Source organism: Molothrus aeneus, chromosome 6 (genome assembly GCF_037042795.1).
Source record: "Molothrus aeneus isolate 106 chromosome 6, BPBGC_Maene_1.0, whole genome shotgun sequence".
NCBI classification, from domain to species: Eukaryota; Metazoa; Chordata; class Aves; order Passeriformes; family Icteridae; genus Molothrus; species Molothrus aeneus.
Genome location: NC_089651.1, coordinates 40232102 through 40255122, shown reverse-complemented (window position 1 = coordinate 40255122; position 23021 = coordinate 40232102). Strand labels below are relative to the sequence as shown.

Below are 23021 nucleotides of genomic sequence, written 5' to 3'. Positions count from 1 at the left end.
GGCTGTAAGAAGTGGCAGTTTAATAGGTGGTGCTGCATCCTGAGTCAATACAGAGGTAATGTTCCAAGAGAGAGGTTAAACTAACAAGGAAAGGCTGAAGGCTGCTGGATGAAATATAAATCAGATATCCTGACAGCTTGAGGTGTCTGTTGTGAGGAAGATGGTAACCTGGATGTCCTATGAAAACAAGTCATATCAGCCCAAGCTTCTCTGATAGCCGTGATTGCAAACCACACTCCATTGTATGATGGTCCACTCCAGAGAGGCAGCGTTTCCAAAGAGAAAAGATCAACCATTGCAGTCATCTGCAGAGGTGCTATTGAGGTGGAATGACTCTTTATAAGTAAATATTTTATTGTGTTAAAATTCTTAATTTCTTTTGAGAACAAAAATTCTTATTAAAAAATAACCCAAGCTTCTCCCAAGACAATTTTTCTATGAAGCAAGGTCCTATTTTTTTCATGTCTGAAATAAATTCTCAAATACAAGTGAATAGAAAATTTAGGTGCTTAACTATTTACAGGAGATGGATGTATGAGACATCTGGTGAGTCAGAGCTCTATGGGAGACTGAGGTGGTCCTCCCTCTCCGACTGTCCCAGGTCCCACTCAGTCACTAGTTCTGATGACACCTCTGTGAAGAGATGGTCCCAATCCCAGCTGACATCATCCTACCAAGAAGAAAAAAGACAAACATGCTGAAATGTTACTGTGCCACCAAAGTTCTCTGAACCAATGCCAGAATAGCAAAGAGAGAAACCAAAAGGTAACTGCCCTGACCAGGGAAGTCTCAGATTCAGCTGTCTAGAGCAGGAATACTAGCCAGAATGAAATGTGAATATCTGCTACAATTTTAAAATGTAGACAAAATTATTCATGTTCTAAAATTCCAAAAAGGACATATTTGATGATAATGTTAATATTAGATACTCCCAGGCAGGGCATAGAAAGAAGCCCTTTCACTACTCTTCTGCACTTCTGCTGAAGCATGTGCAGTTCAAAGCTGCAGAAATCCTTTGCTACAAGTCTTGAGCTCCTGCCCACCCTGTTGTATTGAGGTTGTTCTGTCCTGCTTTAAAAACCCCCTGCCCAAACCCAAGATGCTTTCTGCCTTTGTCCCTCTGTACTTTTCTGTGGAACCACCTGTTGCTCATGGTGGCCACCAAAGGACAAAGCACTGTTTCTGCAGGGATCTCTGACCATACTAGGCCTTGCACATTCTCCTGACCAGCTCCTTCATACTTTATACTGGCCAATCATAGTGATGCCATCAATTCATACCAAGAAAGCACTATCTATCTTAAAAATCACCTGCTGGGGAAATCAAACCTCCAATAACTTGGACAAGCTCCTCCTCACATCTCCTCCCCCCCACTGACAAGACTTCCTTTCCTAGTACAGTCTGAGACACACAAGAAGCTTTTACCTTGTTGGTGTTTCCACAAAACAAAGACTTACCTCTCGTAGCTCATGCTCTGGAGCCAAAACTTTGGTGAGGAGCTTCAGGTCTACCTCCCCATCCTATGAACATACAGAGTCACAGTCTTACAGACACTAGGAAAATGAACACTATCATTTCACCAGATACATTTGTTAGACATTGCCACATTTGCCTCATAAGGGTCACTTTGTCCAGGACAACAGCAAGAACCTCATCTGAGAAACAGATACCATATCCACATCATTCACAGACAGAAGTACAAAAGCCATGTTGCAGAAAGGAACAGACTTACAGGGAGACTGCAAGTTCTCTGGATGATAAGGCTGTATATTTTGTGCAGCTAAGTATCACTGTGAAGGATGACATGAGCCTAGAAGAAGAGGGATTCACATTGGCCAGCCCATAGCAAAATCCACTTACCAGAGTCTGGAAGGCAGCAAATTTCATTAGATCTTTGTCCAGGTCATGGTAGGTCAGCACTCGGTTTACCTGCACGCTGCAGCCAGAAAGGGTCAGAGAACAAGCCTGTATCAGTGTGGAAGCACATGTGAGGAGAAGGGGGGCATGAACAGGTCATCTGGTGACATCTCGAGTGTCCACATCCCCCCTGCAGACTCTTAGCATGGATGTACCCAGACAGAAGCACAGCTCAGTCAGCAAATGAACAGTCATTGACAAATCTATGTACCAGGGTGTGCACATGCATAAAAATAGGATGTGGAACAATCATGGACTCCCTCAGAGAAACCAGCATGCCAAAAGAAGATCCACACACTAGTTGCAAGGGCTAGAAAGAAAAGACCATAGTGAGCATTCAAACAGCCCCAGTGCCTTAGCAAAGAGCCTCTGAGAGCAACACCATACAAGCTAGAGAATAGTAGGGATTTTAGGCTTTTTATGTCTGAGCTGCATCAGAGCTATTAAATATGACTTCCTAAAATGTAGCCTTCCAAGAAAAACATGGTGTAGGGGGGTGATACACTGTTGTACCACCTGCCTTCACAAGTGATCCAACACTGTAGAAAGGCTTCTATTTATTGAATTTTATTGTGTTTGTCCATGAAAGTCCCTTGTCTTTTCTACTGCAAGAAAACTATGAACATAGGAGGATCAGATCATTTTATTAAAAAAAATAAAGAGAGAGAAAAATAAATTCATTCCAGTGAGAGACACAGTAATTTTAAATTTACTACATAAACTGTCAATTATTTTTGTTAACAGCAATATAATTACAATATAATTATAGTAATTACAATAACTACTCCTCACCTGTGAGAGAAGCATCTGTGGCCAGGATTAAGATATCCCACCCCTCCAAATAAGAATCAACAGAAATCCCAGTCTGTGACTTTGGCAATAGGCCCATTAGAGGACAGGAGACTTTCCTGGTACGTTTAAGACAAAACTCCAAAACCTTTCATTTCTTAAAACTTTCTGGTCTCCCTTGAGCTGACTCCAAGGCTACTGCAACAGCCCCTTCAAACAACAGGACTGTACTTTGCAAATTAACTACACACTTGAGTAAGAAGGATAGCACGTGGAGGGCAAAGCAGCCTACAACCATCAAAATTAAAGTGTGTGGAATAATGCATGTGCATTGCAGACATTTGGGATTATGCAGGCAACCTTAAATCAAGAAATTCCCTGCTTTTGAGAGTTTGATTTTGCAACATCAAATATATTATTGTAATGTAGGGATTTTTATATAGAGAGAGAATATGCAGCAATTGCTTTCTCTGTGTAATAGGAAACAAGAATTTTTCACTGTTCAGCTTGCAGCACTACTGTCACAAAAGACCACACCAAATCCTGCTGAACAGCACTGCTGCTGACATCCAAAGAGCATGAGTAAGATGGGTTTAATTTCACTAGCCAGTTTGCACTGCTGATGAGAGCCTCAAGAGCACCTGGCAGTGCTCTTACCTGGGGGGAGCTGCCACTTGCATGGCCAGATCTTCCTCCTGGACTTCCTCCAAGTCAGGGATCACAGGAATGTCTGCAACGAGAGAAAGCAGCAGCAGTAAGTGGGGAGTGTTGTGCTCTCCTCTCACTGAAGACAAAGGTTCCCTTGCTTCACAGATATGAAGCACCTTGTTTCTTATTAGAGGGAAACACAAAATGGTTATTTAGCAATAATTAAAAATATATTGTTTAATATTTAAACAAGGCAATAAAACTTTGAAGTCTGAAGTCACAAGAAATCTTGCAAGAGGAACAGATTAATCCAGGTATGGCTCTAAAGGCCATGGACTATGCATCTGAACACAACCTTAAAGCTGAAAGAAGCCACCTGTACTAAACCTTGCTGCCTATGTTGCCATCATGTACTTACAAGAATTTGCTTGTTATGTGTTATCATTTATTCAGACACCAGTCTCCTAGACTCTGTTAAAAATGAAACATGGGGCAGAAACTAAGAGAATCCACATAAAACTGCATATTGAAGGATCTGCTCTTGGGGTCTCAGGCTGTGCAGAGGCCTGTGACCTTCCTCAGGAAGGAAGTGCTGGTGGTCCAGTAGATACAAACACTAGGGAACACAGGTCTTGTTGTAGTGTCACAAAACTTTTCCATGACTTCCAGTGTCATACTGGAATGGCTGAAGGTCACTGGGTATCCCCAGCACAAGGACAATGGCTACTCCAACTAAAAAGGATGCTAGAAACAAAAGAATTGAGGACAGGAGGAAGAACTGAGTGTGCTTTGCGTCCTACTAAAGAAGCAAGGCCCTGAAAGCTTTGCACAGTCTGTCATTTGATAAAGCACTGCAAAAAGTTAGTGCAAAAAAAAAAGAAGAGAAGGCAAAGTAACTGGAGGCACAAAGCAAGAACAGAGTACACCAATGCAGAGCTCCTTTAAAGACTCAAAACCACAAAGGCTCTCCAGAGACCCCGAGCCCTCACACCATGGAGAAGCTGATTTGGCTCAGGGAAAAGGTTTCACTTGCCCAGTTAGCAGGCAGAGCTGGCCGCTTCCGCACTGGAATGAGCAGCCTGCTCCCAGCTCTGCCGGCAGTACAGTAACACTACTGCTGGATGGCAGCAGGCAGCTGAGCCTGGCTTCGCCCCGTTTTTCAGCCCAGGCTGAGATGAATATTCAGGAGCCGGAGAGACATTCCCACCCATGGTGCCGAGGCTGTGGGCAGGCTCTTCCCGAGAAGCCCCTAGTCCGGCGGCCCGTCAGACTGCAGGGTCCCAGCTGCCCTCCGTGCCGCAGGGCCGCCGTGGGCCCCCGCCCGCTGGCCGGGAGGCGGCCCCGGCCCAGCTGCGGCAGGGCACGGGTCAGCCGGGCCCCGGCGCAGCGGCCCTCCGGAGCTGGCACACAGTGGGATTTCTCGCTAATTGGTTGCCTGGAGGAAGGCTGAGCGGGACAGGGGCTGTCACGAGCATGGCCGCGGCGAGAGGGGTGACAGCTTGGCCGGCCTCAGCAGAGCTGTGCCTTCTAGCTCCTAAGGAGCAGGTGCCTGTGAAGAGGTTCTCCGACTGCAGGAAACTTCCCCAAGACATTTAAAGGGAAACTGCAGCAAGAGCCCCTAGGCTGGCCCTAAGGCAGAGGAGGCAAGTGCAAGGAATGTCTCACCTGTGCATGGCTGGGCATTTGGGGGAGATCTCCCCACCTCTGCTTGTGAGGACAATACCTGGTAGAAGCTGCTATCCTGCTGGCTCTCCCCTGCAGAGGCTCCCAGCTCTTGGTAAAACTTAGGTAAGAAAGTAGCAAAACGCACTTATGGGACAAAAGCATCTCCAGGGACAGAGAGACCAACATGTGGAGGCAGCTGGTAAAATTTGCTCAGGGATAATGAGAGAAAGTCCATGTATATAAGCAACAAGGACCAAGGAGGGAACAGACTGGTCCAAGGTGGGGAATGAAGCTCTGTGCAGAGGTGCCCTGTTAAGTCCAGGAAAATGAGCATGGGAATGAGAAACTGTTTAACTTCTCCTGAATTAATTTATCCTTTTATGACGAGACTGTGAACATTTCTCAGCAAGCACAAGTAAATTAAAAACTACCTGGGAACAGAGCTGTCTTCATCCACAGAGCCGGAGAAGGTCAGATCCTTATCCACTTTTGACAGCAGAAATGTAAAAGGTGTTTGCAGGAAACTGAATTTCTTCACTCAGTGCTCATTTTGGCAGCTATTTCAGGAGTCTACTCTTCCCAGTTCTCTTTTGTTTTTGTTGATCTCTTTTTACACTAGAAAAAGCTGTAAACTTAGGGCCCTGCTCAGTGATGTTCCTTCCATTTTGCAGGTTCACAAAGACTCCTGGTGCTGATTTTATCTCACTGCCAGTGAATTCCATTGAGAGATTTCTAAACCCCTCACAGAGCGCAACCTTCACTCTGTATTAGCAAAATTCAGGCGATTGCTTAGGAATTCTTTCCAAAAGAAATTCAAGGCTCCAAGATTTTATAGATACTTTGAAAATATTTCAGACAGAAGAGCTGGAAAAGCTCTGGAGGCCCCTGCCAGTCCCTCCAACAAGGTCAGTGCACGCTTGTTCCTACTGCAAAGTGCAGATGCCTTGCCCATTTCTAGGCAGAAGCAATGCCCTTTAGGACTGTGAGACTGACAGGAAACAGTACAGAAATGTCTCAGATTTTAAGAAAATATCGGGTCCCTGGGCTAACGGCTATCAGGGACAAATAATTCCTGAAATATTTGGGTCTTTATTTCATTTGTTACTCATAACTGCCTCTTCCCTCTGCCAATTCCCATGGTGCCACTTCAGCACAATCCCTCTCCCTTCTCTCTGTACAGTTTGCAAAGTGTCTCAGCTCTCACTTATCACCAAGAACCCAACCTTACCCCCACTGATTCTCCAGCCTCTTAATTGTTTTTGTTGCTCTTCTTGAGACTCACATCTTTTTCTCCTATAAGCTCTGGTAACACAGCTAAGTTATGGCACAGTGTCAGCTGCAGGGGGAATAGCACAGCACGGGCTGTTGTGCTGCAGGAGAGTAGGCATATGCTCTACTTTTAATACTCCCACTAGCTGCAGGGAGGCTTTACATATAACATTAGTACATGCAGAAATGTTCACAGGACCATGTCCTCCCAATCTCGCACTGCATCTTTTTCCAACAACACAGTTGTATGACAAACCCCCATTCTGTGTGCTTTGCTCTGTGACTCACATTTTTCCTCTCCTGTTCAGTGCGGGGGTTTCAGATAATTTGCCATAAACCTGTGCTTCTGGTGCAGAACTTTGACACATACTTTACTGGCCAGGGTCTCATGCCCATGTAGGCAAACCTCAGAAATTACTACAAAAAAGGACACACCTTCACAGATAGCAGCTCAATGTAGTAAACAATGACGTGAACAAATGGCTTGTGCAAAGATGAGGGAGCACCACATGCTAGATGACAAATGCAAACTCTCCTCCACCTCCCAGATTGTTATGAACAAGTGAACAAAGAATGAAATCAAAATGAGCTTACTCATATGGAAGTTATGGTGGGGCAGGAGATACCAGTACCAAATGTTGGCTGACTGGGGAGTTAAGTCACTGCACAAAACTGATCGTCCCAGAACATCTAAGTCCCAGAATATAATTAAGAATAATATTTTATTTGAACAGCTGAACTTAGCTAGCTCTTACCCAAAAAGAGCTTCATGACTTAAGTTATGGCAAGGCACCAATGGCATAAGACAGAAGTGTGTGAGTGGGAGGAGGAGAAGATGGAGAAGGAGTGAAGGCAACCCATGCTACATGCAGACAGTCAAACAACAAGCAAGGAACAGCGGCTTTTCAAGTAATACAGAAAGGAGGGCTTTATGTGTTCATATTAAAGTACATGTACTAAACATGACCTTTTTTACCTCTTAGCAAATAACTTACTGACAGGCAAAGAAGACAACCACAGAAAGCAACAAGCAGGAGATGGGAGAATCTGTACCAATCCAATACCCAGCTGCTCCTGAAAGTTGGTAAATTGCACCTCCCCTCCCAAGTAGGGCTGATTTTTGGTTTAGTAGCAACACCTGCAGGCTGGGTCTCTTAAAATGCTGTAAACTCCCAGTAAGATCTTGTTCTTGTCCCAAAGAACTAAGTTGTCTGCTAGATACAAGATGGCACATAAATAGGGACAGACAGAACCTCTTCCAGGTCAGGCAATAAATTACTGGCAAAGCTGCATCTAGAAACCATGCTCCAGTTCAGGCTGCAGTTAGTCAGAGTGTGCTGCTTACTCCCTAAGCTGCTCTAAGAGTACCCTCAGCCCCCACCCTGGCACCCAGTAACAAAGACTCCATCTCACACAGTCTGATCCACTTCCCCAGCTGGGTCAGTGTTTCAAAGGCCATTCAGAATGGACACTCTTGTGGTGGGTACTGTGCTGCCCTCCCCACGCACACACCACCATATCCAGAGAACACAAAGAGGGCAGTGGCTTCTGGAGCTGGCAGTCTCCTACCACCAAGCAGGTATAAAAATGAAACTATTTTACGTAGCTTGCTCATAAAATGTAAAACTGAAATAATTACAATATCTCTGCTGCTGCAAAACTTTTACTGAATGCTGTTACCTTCTGCATCACGTTTGGGGAATTTTAAACAGGCAAATGGAAGGTCTGATTGAAGATGAAGTTAAGTGAAAGAAATTGGTCTCATTTAGCACATGACAGGATTCATCTGTGTTCCCAAGTCCACTGAGGTAGCATCATGGGCGTTTCATATTCATGAGCTGCTGCGACACTGTGTCCCCTCATTTACAAAGCACCGTGTTCAGCAAATTCTGTCCCTGTGGACACACTGTGCATTTCATGGTCTTGTCAGAGAGACATCAAACACTTCAGTAACCAAATACCAGAAAATGGCTTTAATTAGTGCATCTCAATGCAATAAATAATTTTTCTAAGTGGAAAATGGAGAATTAAAAAGAAAAAAAAGTAAAAAGTGGAAAGCAACAGGCAAAAAAAATCGTCAAAAAAACATAAAGAACAAGGGACACAGCTTCTGCTGAACACACAAACAAGCTTGAAGCCTCTTGGAAGCTTTCTCAGGAGAGCAGCAAGCAAATGGAGAGAATGAAGAATGCTTCTTTGGATGCTGGGACATTAATTTCATAGGGATGTCTTTCCCTGACTGAAATTGCCCTACTAGTGGGCCAACATGGAGCAGCATACCTGCCTGATCAACCAGCAGGGAGATGAAAACAGTAGAGTGAAAAGCAGATAGTACCACAGCTACCAGGGCACTGTCTCAAAAGCTGAGATAAGCAGAAGATAACCTGAGAGTCCCATGTCCCAAAGCCTCCTTCTGAGAAGAGGATGGTAATAGCACAACGTGGCCAAGCTGATGGGAAAAGTCACCCTGCGTGCAGGTGCCAGAGGAGTCACAGGATGCAGGGAAGGTCATACAGCAGATTCAGTACTGACCCTACAGCCTTGTGTTAAAAGGTTATACATTTGCTTTGCATAATATTGCATCTCAGCTAGATGCATGACTGCCTGGGGGGTGACATTCTACTTGCCTCAACAGTGTGGTGTGTTCATATTGCAGGGGACAGGCATCAGGCATTTCTGCTGCTGACACAAAGGTTCTGCCCAGTTTCAGTCATTTGAAGTGTGAGGAGAAGCACAGAACAGCCCTGTCAGATGAGTCGCTGGGCTCAGTGCAGGGCTTCACAAGCAGTAGAGCATGGCTTGTACTTATGCAAGAAGTAGAAGCAGACCCTGACAGCTTTAAAGGTGAGGAATCTCTTAATGCTTAGGTTTCTTCAGCAGCAGCAGAAGACAGGAGAGACTGGAGGCCAGGCCCAGGACTTGGAGTCCACCATGCTCCTGAGGTTATCAGCATTTAGTGTGGTAACACAGCTCCTAGTCTTACCAGCAGCCCCCTGACAGAGCACTACGCCTGCCCTCCTTCCCAGTAACATGTGTTTTCCTCTTTTCAAAGGCTGTTCCCTGTTCCTTTGCACGATTCCCCTGCTAAAACATACTCAGAAGGTAGTGGGGCATCAGATGAGAAGGTATGAGGTGTCCTGAGAGGGTCTAGTGAACTCAGAAACACAAAACCCTCTTCAACAACGCTGGAGATAAGGGACTTTGCATTAGAGCATTAGTGGGGCAGGGAGAGCAGCTTCTCAGGATGCTCCTGTGGAAGTATGTTCAGGAGCAGGCATGCCTGATTCTATTTCATCCTCTTCATGTTACACTGGAAAAACAAGACAAACTACATTTCTTTTATGCTTAATTCTTAGGTTTTTTATTTTTCTTATATATATTTATTAAAAAATGCCTCTTTGATCGGCAGCACCCATGACACCTCCACATCCAGTGATTCCTCAGAAGCCTCCCTCCCTCCACACAAGGCCACCACTGCTGACAGCCAGCTGGGTTTGATCAGAGCCACTCAGAATCGGATTTTCATAAGACAGATGAGGAATCTTACTGCTGCTTTCTCTCATATCAGATGAGAAACTGAGGAGGAGGGGGGACGGGTCCTGAGGGAACGACACTACAATCAAGGGCTACGCAGTTCTCTCTCTGTCCCTCCACTGCTGCAATTTTCAAAGGAGTTTGCCTCAGGCAGTTTTAAATGATGGTGTCTCAATTCTGTAATCATCTTTCAAGAGCTTTTTCTTAAAGGGTATTTTAGGTAAACCTAGTCCGTCAAATACATTTATGGACTCACCAATCACAGACCCAATATGATTGTGTATCCACCATATCACAGAATTTAGCAACAGAAGATGCTTCCCCAGACTGTCATTTTCAGCCCTCAACAAGCTGTGTGTGCTCCTTGTAATTAAGGAGCCCACTGACCCTTGGCAAGTGGTCTGCTGCTTCAAATAGAACCTCAGACAGTCTCTCAGGACATACTCTCTGCTCTCCTCTGTCCACTGTGGCTCTCAAGAGAAAGCTTTCCTCCAGCACCACAGGCTCTAGATCACTATGCCAGCAATTATTGGAGGAGTTCAAACTGGCCTGGACCAACAGCTCAGTGGAAACCATCAGGCTGGGCCGACTCTGCCCTTCAGTGACCTTGCACGGAGACTCAGAGTAGTGCATTGGGTGGGGGAGCAGCAAAGGGGAGAGCTCTGGTGTGCTGACAGAGCCATACGTGAAGTCAAAATGCAGAGTCACAGAGACCCAATAACCACTGACACCGTCTGCCCCAAAACCTATTCAGCCCATCATTCCACTTCCAAAACAGCATGTCTTTAACTCTGTCTCCATTTCACTGACGCTCAGAACTTTTTATCCATTTAGCTCTCCCCAAATCATTCCAACACTGCCTTCTGAGCCTATGAAGGCTTGCCATATCCCTGACTGTTCCTGCAGATTCTGCCCTCTGTTACCCTCATGCTCAGCCACTGCAGCTGTCCGTGCAGCTCATGGCCTCTGGAATCCACCAGCACTGGGTGTGCTCTGTAGAAACAGCAGCTCACCGGGGAAGCAACTGGCAAAACTGATCAGGAATGACAGAGCCAACAATAACCCTCATTGTGCACTATTCTCAGCTCTTTGAAGCAATATCATCATTGGTGTATATTTGCATGCAGCTCAAGAAGTGTTGGATATTTTATGGCTGTGAATTCCAGATCTCCCACCTGACAGATATCACTACCCAGAAGGATTGGGGACCATGGCATCTGCCCACTTCCCCTCTGTTATTCAAAGCCTGGACTCATCCTGTTCAAATGCAAAGGAGCTGCTGGCACATGCCAGAAAGGTAAGTCCTTCTAGAGGTTTGACATTGCATAGAAAGGTCTAATCATCAGCTCTGCTTCCTTGAGGAGGCTTCTCAGCAGGCAGGAAAGGGTTTTGCCTTGAGGGCACAGATCTAGTGACTGTCTCCTGGCAGCTTTCCTCACCTGCAGGTCAGGTTCCAGTTGTCTGTGTAGCATAGTCAGGCTTTCATTTCAATCAGCTGTCTCATTCACACACACTATCTGCTTTAAAATAACAAGCTGTTGTTCCTGCAGACAGAAAATCACACATCACATCCCAGTCTTCCAAGAAAAGCCATTTTCTAGGAGCTATGCATCCCAAGAGTAACAGAGAGAAAGCAGACAGGGACTTCTGATGGTGGGGCAATAGTCTGTGTGGGAATACCTGGGAGAGGAATAACAACCTTAGCTAATAAGTTCCCATAAAGTGCTGAGGAGAAAAAATCCAAGGGCAAAGTAGTAAGGAGAAAGACATCAGAGGGAATACAACACAGCAGTGCCGAACTGGTGGACAAGAAAGGAAAAACAAAGAAACTTCTAACCAAAGGACAAATCAGATTGCTGAGGTGGGGGAGGAATGTTAGCATTTCTCTCCCTGACAGGAAACAGCCCTATCTAGCTCTGTGCCAGAAAGACACACATGAACAGAGAAAAGCCCTCTATGCCCTGCTGGAGAAAAGGAGCAAAGGGAGGATAAAGCCCTTCAACTTTAGCTTGGTTGTCCCATCTTCCCTCCCACCTCATGACAAAGGATAGTCTGCACGTGGCAGAAGCTCTTAGCTGCTACAGAAAAGGAAGCATTGTGCTGCAGATAGCACCTTTTAAATTCCACAGAGGGTCTCACATCTCCCATCTCAAGCAGTTTCCCTGCCATACAGAGCTCAGTCACTGCTGCTCATTTTCCCTGTTGACATGGACAGAAAATTGAGCAATTACCCTCAAACTCCTCTCTCTCAGATTGCACAGATTGCTACATACAAAGCATTAAGCCCCCAATTGCCCCTGGCCAAAAGTGACTTAACTAGGCCTGTCCTTTAGGAATTAAACACTTTTGTGTTGCTTGTGAAGGTTTATTATTCCTCAAGTGTGATGCATTAAATCCTGCTAAAGCAGGTTTCTCACCATGCAGAGGACCTGGTCCCCCATGACAAGGTCCAGTGGGCACACACCCACAAACAGAGGCATTATCCATTTGCTGTGCCCGAGTTCTCATGAGTACCAGCATGTGCTCAGGAGGGTTGGCACTAAGAGTGCAGTGGCTGCTGTAGGAAATCAACCTAGCTATCAACTAGATAATCCAGAGCTACTTTTGGAGAGACACTGCACTTTTTCACAACTGTCTTCCACCTTCTGGGTTTCCCTGTGCAACCATAATGAATGGCTGAAACTGCAGATCATTTCATGCGTGTCCCCGTCTGGTCCACCCACTTACCACCTCCCATATGCTTTCACTCATTCTACACAGCCTGAGAAGTGTCCATCCTTCTCCCCCTAACTCCCACTCCCTGAGATAAGGAATCAGATGCTATTTCATACACAGGCCAGGAGCAGTGAAAGAATTCTACTTTTATTTCTGAAACTACAAGGCCTGTCAAGCCCAGAAGTCTCCACTTGGCTGTACAAACTTCCCTCCACCTTCCACCTGCCAAAATGGTTCTCTACAGCCCCTGTACTTTTTTAACACATTCTCAAATGGACTCCAAACTCAGAGCCCTTGGCTGTTAGTGATGTATAAACGATCACAACTGAGCACATTTCAAATTCACAAGAACACCTTTTTAAGGGCATATAGTTTTGTCCTTCATTCTTCTAATGAAAAGGTTGGATGGGGGACAAACAATGTTAATGGAATGGTACAGCTCAGCTTTTTAATAGGTTAAAGGAAGGCGATCCAAATGTATTGCTTGACAGCAGCAATCATTACGCAACCGCGCCTGTTCATATTAAGCTGTACAAGCTAAGACATTATGCAGCACAAAATAACCGTGACCCATCCTTGGGGATCCATACACCAATGTCTTGATTTTTGTTTGTTTAGAATCTGAGCTTTACTGTTCCAGTTAAGGACACAAACTCAAGTGCAGTTCTATGCAAAGGGGAGGTTGGAACAGCTTAATTTACTGCACAGCCAGAGCCACTGCATGCTACTCCCTGCCTTCTACACTAGGCAGTTATTTGTATCTCTCTGCTTATTCCAAAAAGTAATTTTATTCATGTTCTGGAGTTTGTTTATATGTCACTTTTCTTCACTCCAATTGCTGAGCCCACATGGAAAATTCCTCTCCCAGAGCAGTTTGCCTAATCTCCCTGTCAAAATAGGAACACAACAATGCAATGCACCATCCATTTAGAGATTTTTCTATGTACAAAGTAGATCCACAACCCAGTGTATTTGTACCAGAAGCTACCTGGGTAGGAACCATACTCTATCTTTCTTGTAATGCATACATTTAATCCAAAGCCAACTGCCAGTTTGCAAACAATCCAAATTCAGCTGCTAACCACAGGTTAGACACAGATAAATAAGTGAAGTCTATTAGGATTCAATATGTCCTCATACCACACTCTGCATCAATTCTATTCTATATTTATTACCCAAGGTCTTGGAGTGCTGAAAGTCACATGCTGCAAACAAACATGTGGCAAGCATTTTTATGCCTGGTTAGCAAAGATAGTCATCCTCCAAGTGCATGACCAAGGTTCAACAAAAAGGACAGCACGTATGCAAACAGAGCTGTTCAGAACAGACTACCAGCCTCAGTGACATACGCTGAAATTTAAGAAGTCCAAGGAACTTCCCAGGGGAAAAATTTAGTCTGTTCTGAAGATGCCAATGCTATAAAGGTGCCACTTCTGGCAGTCACATGTTGCAATGCTTAAACTGACTGGAAGACCCAAATAAGTCTTCCTTTAATCTCATTAACCATACTGATATCTGATCCTTTGTGACTCCAGATAATTTTTCTGACACTTGGTGGTATTTTACAGATGCAGCTTTTTATACACTGTATAAAATTCTTAGCCCTTGAAAACTGAGGTACCTCCTAGAGGCTTTAATGAATTTCTGTGCTCCCCACAGTTGTCTAGTGCTTGTCTTGAAATTAATCCTGTGGATTTTTCCTGAGATTTCTCTTGACTCATCCAGTCCTAGAAGAGCAGGCAATATACACTATAAAGAAAACTAGTGCTAAATTAGGAGTCCAATAGATTTCATAGCAGCCTGTAAAGGGATGAAATGGGATTACCCACCATTGTTTATGCTTAGTTTATGATTTATGATCTTGGATTAGGGCAAGCAGATTTTTGAAATTAAGAATTCCATCATGACAGAAACCCCAGGCAACATGGATATTGCTACAAAAGATAACAGATGCTTCTAGCAGAGCCTACTACCACCTGAACCAGAGGAGAGCAGGGACCTCTTTCTCCATTCTTAGCCCTTTATTGTGCTTTTACCTCTCATTTTGCCCACTCCACTATTCTCCATGGAGGTAATTACAGAGAAAAGTGCATCCTTGCCACTTTCCTGCTTTCCAAGGTCCTCTATAATTGTGTTCATGAAGAGCCAGAGTTAGACTACAAGTTCACTTCCTCATCCTCCCTCTCCATCTCCTTTACCCTTTCTCCCTCATTCATCTGGGGAGACCTAAGCAGCTCTTACATTTGTTTACCCCCAGAGTGGTTAATTTCCTTGCAATTTCTTACAAGACGCCTCTGCTCACTTTACTGGCGAGCCCCTAGACATGCATGAAGGCACTTCTTGTGGTCAAGTACCTTACCTCCTCCATCATCTGATGCCTCCAGGCTCTGCTGTCTGAGACGATAGCTGCAGCAAAGCACAAGAAAGAATTTCAATTGCAAGCCCAGAAAAACATCTTCTTGTGCCCCCTTCCTCCCCACAAACTTCAAAGGAGAAGAGTTTCCTAGTATGCTGTCAAAGAGAGAGTTTCCAAGTATGCTTAGCCTGCATGGAAGACTGATCTTCTATACCCTTCAATGCTGGGCTCAGCAGAAGTCTCAGCTTAAGCAAGACGTACCTAAGACAAACCCCTAGGCTGAAGACAGTAGGGCCTGGGGTGGGTCTGGGAGGAAAGCAGTGGCTTTCTCATTTTCCTTCTTTCTGTTTTATGGGAGTGACAGAGCCATCATCTACTCCATACCCAGGGAACTATAGAATGACCAGCACTGCCCCATTCTAGGACACATGATATCAATTCCTGACAGGCTCTGCATCCTTCCCAACTTTCAGATCTTGGTGTACTGGTTAGATGATCAGATCAGATGTAAAAGTTGTGGAAGAAGTCTCAGCAACAATGGGAACTTACTCTTCTACTTCTTCTGCATGCTTTCTTCCTGACCTGCAAGACAAGGATGGCTTATGTTTAGAAAAGGCTAGAAAAAATGAAAAACTTTACCTTCCCCCATATGACTGTTATTGTGCAAACAGTTCCTGCATCAGGTCTGATACAACACATCACACCTTAAAGAGTTCTGAGTGACTATGAAGCCAGTGTATCAGAAAGTCCCTGAGTGCAACAGACTGAAACAAAACCACTTGGGGCCCAAAAGACACCTATGCCCAGAAATGGCAAGAACCATACTCCCTGGTTCTTTAGTTTCTCAGATACTTTTTTATCCCCTTTGCCATCAGCTGCAGGTAAAGCTGGCCATACCTGGGTAGAGAGGTTGGCACATTAAGGAGTGAAGAAGGTGCTGTACTTTGTCTACCTACTCCTGAGAGATCAACAGTTTCCTCCTCCCCATGGCTGAGCATAGACTTTCTGGTTGCCTTTCAAGTTAGGAGTCCCACTTGAGCTGGCCAAGCTCAGGTCAGACATGCAGTTGTGGCAAAAAAACAGGGTTGATCAGGCTGAGTTAACAGGAGTTCATAACAATAACATGGCGGGGAGGGACTGGCAAATGGCAGCTCCCTTGCTCTCCACCCCAGCGAGCCCAGAAGTAATTCAGTCCCGATTAGGGACGCTTGTTCAATATTCAAAATGTAAAACATGGAGATTGCTGAACCAGCACTTTGAAAAGTTAATTAAATGCCAGGTTTCTTTTTAGCAGATACTCCATCACTCACTGATTGCTTTGGCCATTTTACAGAGTGAAGTTTCATGTCTATGTGTTGGGAATAAATATTCTCCCGTCCCCTAAGTCAGGGTGCCATGACAAAGAACACATGGGGCTCTCCCCTATCATATGCATTGTCCCAGGATGCACCAAGATGTAAGAGAAGTTGCTTCACTGCCTTGCATTGCTCTTTTCAAAGCACTTCATGACATGGCAGAGGCCTCTCCTCCTCTGCTTTCTGTTCTAGCAAGTCACAGTCCTCATCTAGCTCTTCTGTGAATAATCTACTCTTCTAAGAGCAAGGAGTAGGGCAGAGAGGATGTCTAGCTATACAGAGAAAAGGTATAAGGAGAAGAAAGCCCTCGATCTCTACTGCTTTCTCTGGAGCTTGCAGTCTGAATCAGTGATTTGAGCCCAGTAATATCAACTGCTATGATCAGAACTGCAGCTGTGTGGTGACATCTGCACCTGGGCTTTCAGCTATATCTGCACCCTCTGTTCAAAGGCAAAAATGCAACATAATTGGGGAAAGAGCTCTTCCAGTGAGGATGAACTGTCCAGCTCCATCCTTCTCCCAGTGGTAGTACAAAGCACTTTTTGTGAACCTCCTGATACTATGGAGAAAGAAATAGATGGTTTCAGAGAGCCCTCCACCAGCACCCAGTGGCGTTTAGTCTCTGAGAAGATAAAGATGATGTAAGATTTCTTCTATTTTATTCCTCCTTGATGCCTTCACTGAACTGGTTTCCATATAGCCTTGCCTTTTCCATGCTGAAACATGCCAAATGATGGCATTGCACAGCCATGCACAGATGATTTCCTGCGGGTTCAATTTACCATCTTCTTGGCATGATCCCATTACTCTTGATGATTGTCCAACCCCAAGTAACTCTCTCTTCCTCAGTACTCACACTCCTTACATCGTTGCTCCTGTCTCCAGGCAGGAATGAAACACTCCACGTGTTCATACTTCCCAGGAGAAAAGGTCACTAGTACTATCCCTGTAAGCAATTTCTGTTTCTTCTTCCTAAGCTCCCTGTCATGACTGATATGCAGGTGGCCCACAGGGAAGGCAGTCATGTTAATCTTAGAGGCAGAGACTGCTTTGCTTATGTTGCGAGACTTAGGCTTTCTCAACTTTTCTGTGTTGTTAGGAAAGGACTTACTCAGGACAAAAAGCAAATACCTCATTATGAAACAGCTGCATTATATATTGGAAAACAGTAATCTGGGGAACAAACTCATCAGCAGGGAGGGGGGGAATAGTACTGGCCCCTTTGATACCAGAGCCCAGGTGTTAGAACTCTCGCATCAAACAAGACCATTCCTTCCACTTCCCAGGGCAAGTTACAGCCCCATGGTCAGCAGCCCCAGGAGAACACCTTAGTTCCTGTGCCACCAGTGCCAACGGTGGCATTGGGTGAGGCAAGTCTGTCATGCTGACAGTACAGCCATTTATACAGAGCATTTATATACTAACAGCACTGGAGCAGGAGCTAGAAATTACTGCTTTTCTGTTTAGGAGAGATAAATCTGCTTCCAGTCGCCTGTACTGCATATGTTTGGTAATATATGATTTGGGACAGCATTATTTGATGACACTAGCATTTCAAGTCAGCCCATGAACTCACATGTAGAAACTATCCCAAAAATATAGTATGAAGCTTCTGTAGCACAGGAAGGAATTGTATGTTTTACGCTCTCCGTGGCCCTAATGATCGAGCAAAGAAGATATCACGCAACCTGCTATTTCCTCTATTTTTTTAATAAGTCTTCCTTTCATTTTGTTTGGTGCCAAATTACTTTTTGAGTTCTTATTTCAGATTGGGGGAAGAATCACAAAACATTTTTGGTTTAACTAGTCTTTTGCTTTTTTGGCATAACTGCAGTACCTAAATCTACATAACAAAGTGACTCTGAGAGGAAAGACAAACTCTGTCCTATGTCCTAAGGTTAAAAACCTCCAAGGCAGCAAGAGAAATCATTACTAGATCTTCAAAAGGTGCCCCACCTTCAATTCTGTCCATTCCATAAACTTAGCTGAGGGCTGCCTAGAGATAGTATTCCTGCAAAACCAATCAATTGCTTGTCTCTTTGCTCCCCAAGTACTATGGGCAGCGTACAGGATTCCTTAATGATGTTATCACATTGCTTTAAGGATTGTGGAGTACCCTTTCCTAAGAATAGTCTCATCTTACCAATGCTAATTGCTACACCTTGAGACCAACATTTCCTCCTTCAGGAATATCAGGTCTAGGTAAACAGCACCCTCTCCATTCATCTCATGAGCTTTCCAGTGGTGAGTGAAAGCAGACATGGAATGAACCTGACAAGCCAGCATACACAGCTTTCCTACCCTTTTTTCATGTTCTCAGCAACATGAAGTGCACTGCCCTGCTTTGTCTGCTGCAGCAGCAGGCACAGCCCAGGGAGGGCAGCAACAAGGACCTACAAAATGAGCAACTGAATGTGAACTACAGATACAGTCACTCAAGTAAAGATAAACAAAGCAATACCATCCCAGGAGCAGTGCTCAGAAATACATTCAATCTGCTGTATTATACACCAGCCACTTCCCATTTTTGTGAGACAGGGATACATCTGGTTTTTTCACTTATGTTCTCAAATCCGTTACATCTGGAGGGGCAAAGAACATGAACTCACTCCACCCGCTGGACAGTTCCCTTTAAACTCCCTTTCCCTGAGAGGCCATCAGCACTCCTAAACATAATCATAATCCCAGAATATTCCCTCTGGCTTTGGACAGCTGTTTATCCCCTCTCTATTTCAGGGTATTGAATAGCTGTGAATCTGGGTGAAAGACCCTGACAGTCCTTGTGTAACCCCATGTTATGTCACTCCCAGTACAAAATACCTATTTGTCTCCTAGCTCTGCCCTGCGGCAGAGGATGTAGATCTGATCTCTCTCTTGAGTGTTGTCTTTGCTCAGTTCTGCCCAGGAGGAATCCTTCGTCCACATCAATGAGAACGAGTTAAGCCTAAACCCGAGACCTTGCTGCCACACAATGCCCTGATGTACAGCGGAGCTGCCTGCAGTTTCTGTGCTAAAGGGTGAAAGGCAGTTCCAATGTAGACATCATCTCTGTTAAAACTGTTTCTTTCTCATTTAATGGACTACCACGGAGATCTAAATGGAGATAAAGTGGCTGGGCTCAGAGAACAGTCAGGATGCTATCTTTATGCAGCATAACAATGTGCAGTGGTTAATTAGACACCGTTAACCTATTTTAGCAGAGGACATAACTGGGATGAATGGAGAACAACGTCCTTGAAATCTTTTAATGTCCACAGCTCATGAGAGCTCCAGACACACTTGCGTCCTGCACCGCGCCACAGCCAGGCTCCGAGGAGTTCTCCGTGCAGGAGCGGAGGTTCTCTCATGCGGCCCGGGGAGGTGTGAGGGCGGGCAGCACAGCTAAGGAGAAGGGAAGGAATTACCGCAGCATGCTAAAACGCATTCGGAGGCGGCGGGACGGGAACGCCCAGTACGGCGCGGCGGAGGAGGAGAAAGGGCTGGGAGCGCGGGCAGCCTGTCCCGGCCGGCCTGGCCGCTGTGCCCGCCCCGCTCCGCCCGGGGCCGCTCCGGGCCGCGCTGCCCGCGCCGCCGCCACAGCCGCAGCATCGCCGGGCCGCGGCCGCCCCCTGCCGGGCAAGCGCGGCGCTGCGAGCCCGGGCCGGCCTGCAACGCAGCGCGGCTGGCTCGGGCCCCGCCGGCAGCGCGCACCGAGGGCTGCTCCCATCTTACAGGGCAGCGGGGAGAAACTCATCTGCGTGTGTGTGCCGGCCTGTTTCCTGGCATGCCTCAACCGCTGCTACGAATCACGTGGAACCAGAAAGCCGCTCCAAACATCCCTCTTGCTAAAAGAATGAAATGGGGGGGGGGGGGGGGGGGGGGAGGAGAAGGTTGTGATGTTCAGAGATGCATTTTGTTTGGAGACAGTAGGGCAATCAAAGGGTGGGCAGAGACAGGCTTGGTGCCCTGGAAGCAAGGCAGCAGCCGGCGTTCTGCCTTCCGTCCAAAACCATGGCCCACCTCAACACCGAAGGCTGGGCTCAGCCCACAGGGAGGCATGAAGCCATTTGCCTCTCGGGCAAAGACGCTAATTCAGGTCTAGGCCTGAGGGAGGAGGGAAAAATATTTTAAAAAGACGTTATATTTTCTTGCTCAAATGTTCCTTAAGTGTCCATCACCACAGTGAGTGGGTGGTGAGCTACGAGTTGCAGCTTGTTCAATAGCCTAAGGCACAACTAAGTTACACATCCAGCACGACACACAAGTGCTGATAGTTCTCCCTGCTCTCCAAGGGTGGGTCTCAGTCAATGCTTGTTTGCTGTGGTACAGGAAAAGACACGTTCACCAAGGCTGTCTGTAAATTAGAACTGCTACCCGTGCTGGAAAGCACCACAAGGTACCTTCTCAGCTATTCCACTGCACCTTCTCTGGAGCTCTGGTCTGTTGTTTTAAGTTTCCACCCTCTCTTCCTGGCCTGTGGCAGCCTGGAAAAGCCAGGTTTTCCTTTACAAAATTGAGGAGTTTAATCTTCACATCTCCTACAATCGAGGCAAGTTTTGCCATTGATTTCAGCATGCTTATGAGCCTTTATTTTCATCATAGGATGTCACCTCACAGCCCTCCACCTCCTAGCCCTGGAATGCACAGCTATCTGTATCACTATAACGGGGTTTTGGGCGGACACACATGTTTTAAAGCTGTCATGGCCCTACCATCCACCTCCTGGCCCCTCCCAAGCTGCCTGTGCTGGTCAGAGTGCATGCTGAACACGCTGTCCCAGAGCATGGCTCTGGAAGAGCATGGTTGCAGCAATGAGCAGGCATGCTCTGTGAGATGGGATCCAACACTGCTGCTAGTCAGCTCCAGCTGAAATGGACTTGTGAGGCACCTAAACTCCAGCTGAAATGTTTTTGTTTCTCCTCATGTCCTAATATGTGAGCTTACTTAACAGAAACAACCAAGGAGGAAAGCTCTGGCAAGCAGGACTTTAGGAACTGGCACAGAAGAACAAGCTGCCAGAGAGTGCTCCTGAGGATCCCTGAACCTCAGCCCACTGACTGCATCATCCCTGAAGCAGATGTTCCCAGGGTTCCCCCTCTCGCTCTCTGGTAGAGAACTGACCAGCAGAGCTGTTCAGAGCTCCCACTGAGCAACAGAAAAAACAACAACACTCAATACAAATTCCTGCTGTGTGGGAAAACAGAAAGCAGTGCTGCAGTTTCTAGAGGTATTCACCACATATCTTTGGTCCCTGAGAACAGGGGCTCCTATCCAAGTGATCGTGTTCTTGGCCTCCAGTAAGCATAAAGACCAACTCGCACAAAAAATTACTCTTGAGGTTACAGGAGCATTTTAGCTTCCTTTTAAAGGAAAAAAAGCACACTTCTGCATCCTCATGGTTATAGGAAAGAACTGACTGCTAAAGGAGACAGAAAATGTATTTAAGGTTGTTTGGGTTTTTTCCAAATCTCACAATAGAGAACAAACCCATGATTATGAGGTTCAAAGACCTTTCACTTATGACTGGCCTCAGTGAAAACATTTATATGAAAAACAGTAGAAAGAATTAGGTGTTTATTACTTAATGGTATCTTGTTCTGTCATCTGAGAGCAACAGCTTCTGGATGAAGATATTTTAAGAACTTGGATTAAGAACTTGAGAATAGTAGAGGGGTTTTATGGAGAAGGGGGCTGGGAGAGGGGGAAATAGGGCCAAGCAAATACATCAAGTCAATCTCAGGTCCCTTTCAACAGGTAAACTGCATTAAGCTAGACTTCACAGCCAACATACAAGTGACCTAAAATGGCCAGACAAGCTTTTAGCCTTGGCCATGACAGATACAAAAGGGTTGGAAGTTGCATGTGTTCTTCAAGAAGGTTTTGCTATTTTAAAATAGAAATATTTGGAACAGCAATAATAGCATCCCCTAAATTTGCTGGAAAATTTCTCAGATAAGAGAAATAAGGAAGGAAGGTGCTTTGTCCTCAATAATAAAAAAGTCAGAGACACTTCACCCTGAGAATACTCTGCCACTTCAGCAGCTTACATGGACCATTACCAAAAATGTCACACTTTTGTTCTGTTTTTGTCGTGCAAGTTTCATTTCTAGGGGAGCAAGAGTCTGCAATCCTACTAGACCTTCCATTCCCCAGTACCTTTCCAGAAAAAAGAAAACATCACTAATGGGGAAAAATTAAACAGAAATCTAGGTTAAAAATAAGAGAGAGAAAAAAGAAAAAAAGATAAAATGGTAAAAAAAAAAAAAAAACTTGAAAAGAAAAAAAGGGAGAAAAAAAGGAAAAAGAAGATGCAAAACTCTTTTTCCATGCTCCTCTGAGCACTGCAAAGACATAAATGGACATAAGTCTAACACTTTCCCCTTGCAGGAAATTCTTGCAAGTCACACTAAGCAGGTTTAAAAGGAATAAAAATCCCCTGTGACAGCCAGGGCACTGAGAGATTCTCAGGTGACTCTTCTGTCTTTTAGGGACTTTTCTTTTTCTGCCAGTTATCTTTACCGAGTCTAAACAGAAACACCAAGGAGAGCTCACCCCAGCAATGACATGAAGGGACAAGAGGACGGGAGCTTGTTAGCATTCCTGGAACATCCAGCCTATTAAAAAAAAAAAAAAAAAAAAAAAAAAAGAGGAGGGGGCAGGGAGAGAGAGGAAAAAACCCACCCCTGGGCCTGCACAGTGCAGCTTACCGCCATCTTGATGTCCTTGATGCGTGCCGATGGCATGGAGGTGGCTGGCACCAGATCAGCCCAAGAGAAGGAATGAGAGGCCAATGG

At 45.4% G+C, this 23021-nt stretch overlaps 1 protein-coding gene across 1 annotated transcript in view; it reads right to left on the bottom strand.

Moving 5' to 3' along the window:
- Nucleotides 1-319: 319 nt before the first annotated feature.
- The window catches only part of IFT43 (intraflagellar transport 43), a 44930-nt gene continuing 22228 nt past the window's right edge, over nucleotides 320-23021 (bottom strand). The window contains exons 4-9 of the mRNA XM_066552728.1: nucleotides 15443-15475; nucleotides 14897-14943; nucleotides 3364-3436; nucleotides 1861-1936; nucleotides 1458-1520; nucleotides 320-670 (exon numbers count right to left, since the gene is read on the bottom strand). Of these exons, the coding sequence (XP_066408825.1) occupies nucleotides 560-670; nucleotides 1458-1520; nucleotides 1861-1936; nucleotides 3364-3436; nucleotides 14897-14943; nucleotides 15443-15475 (403 nt within the window). The 3' untranslated portion in view covers nucleotides 320-559. The remainder of the gene's footprint in view (nucleotides 671-1457; nucleotides 1521-1860; nucleotides 1937-3363; nucleotides 3437-14896; nucleotides 14944-15442; nucleotides 15476-23021) is intronic.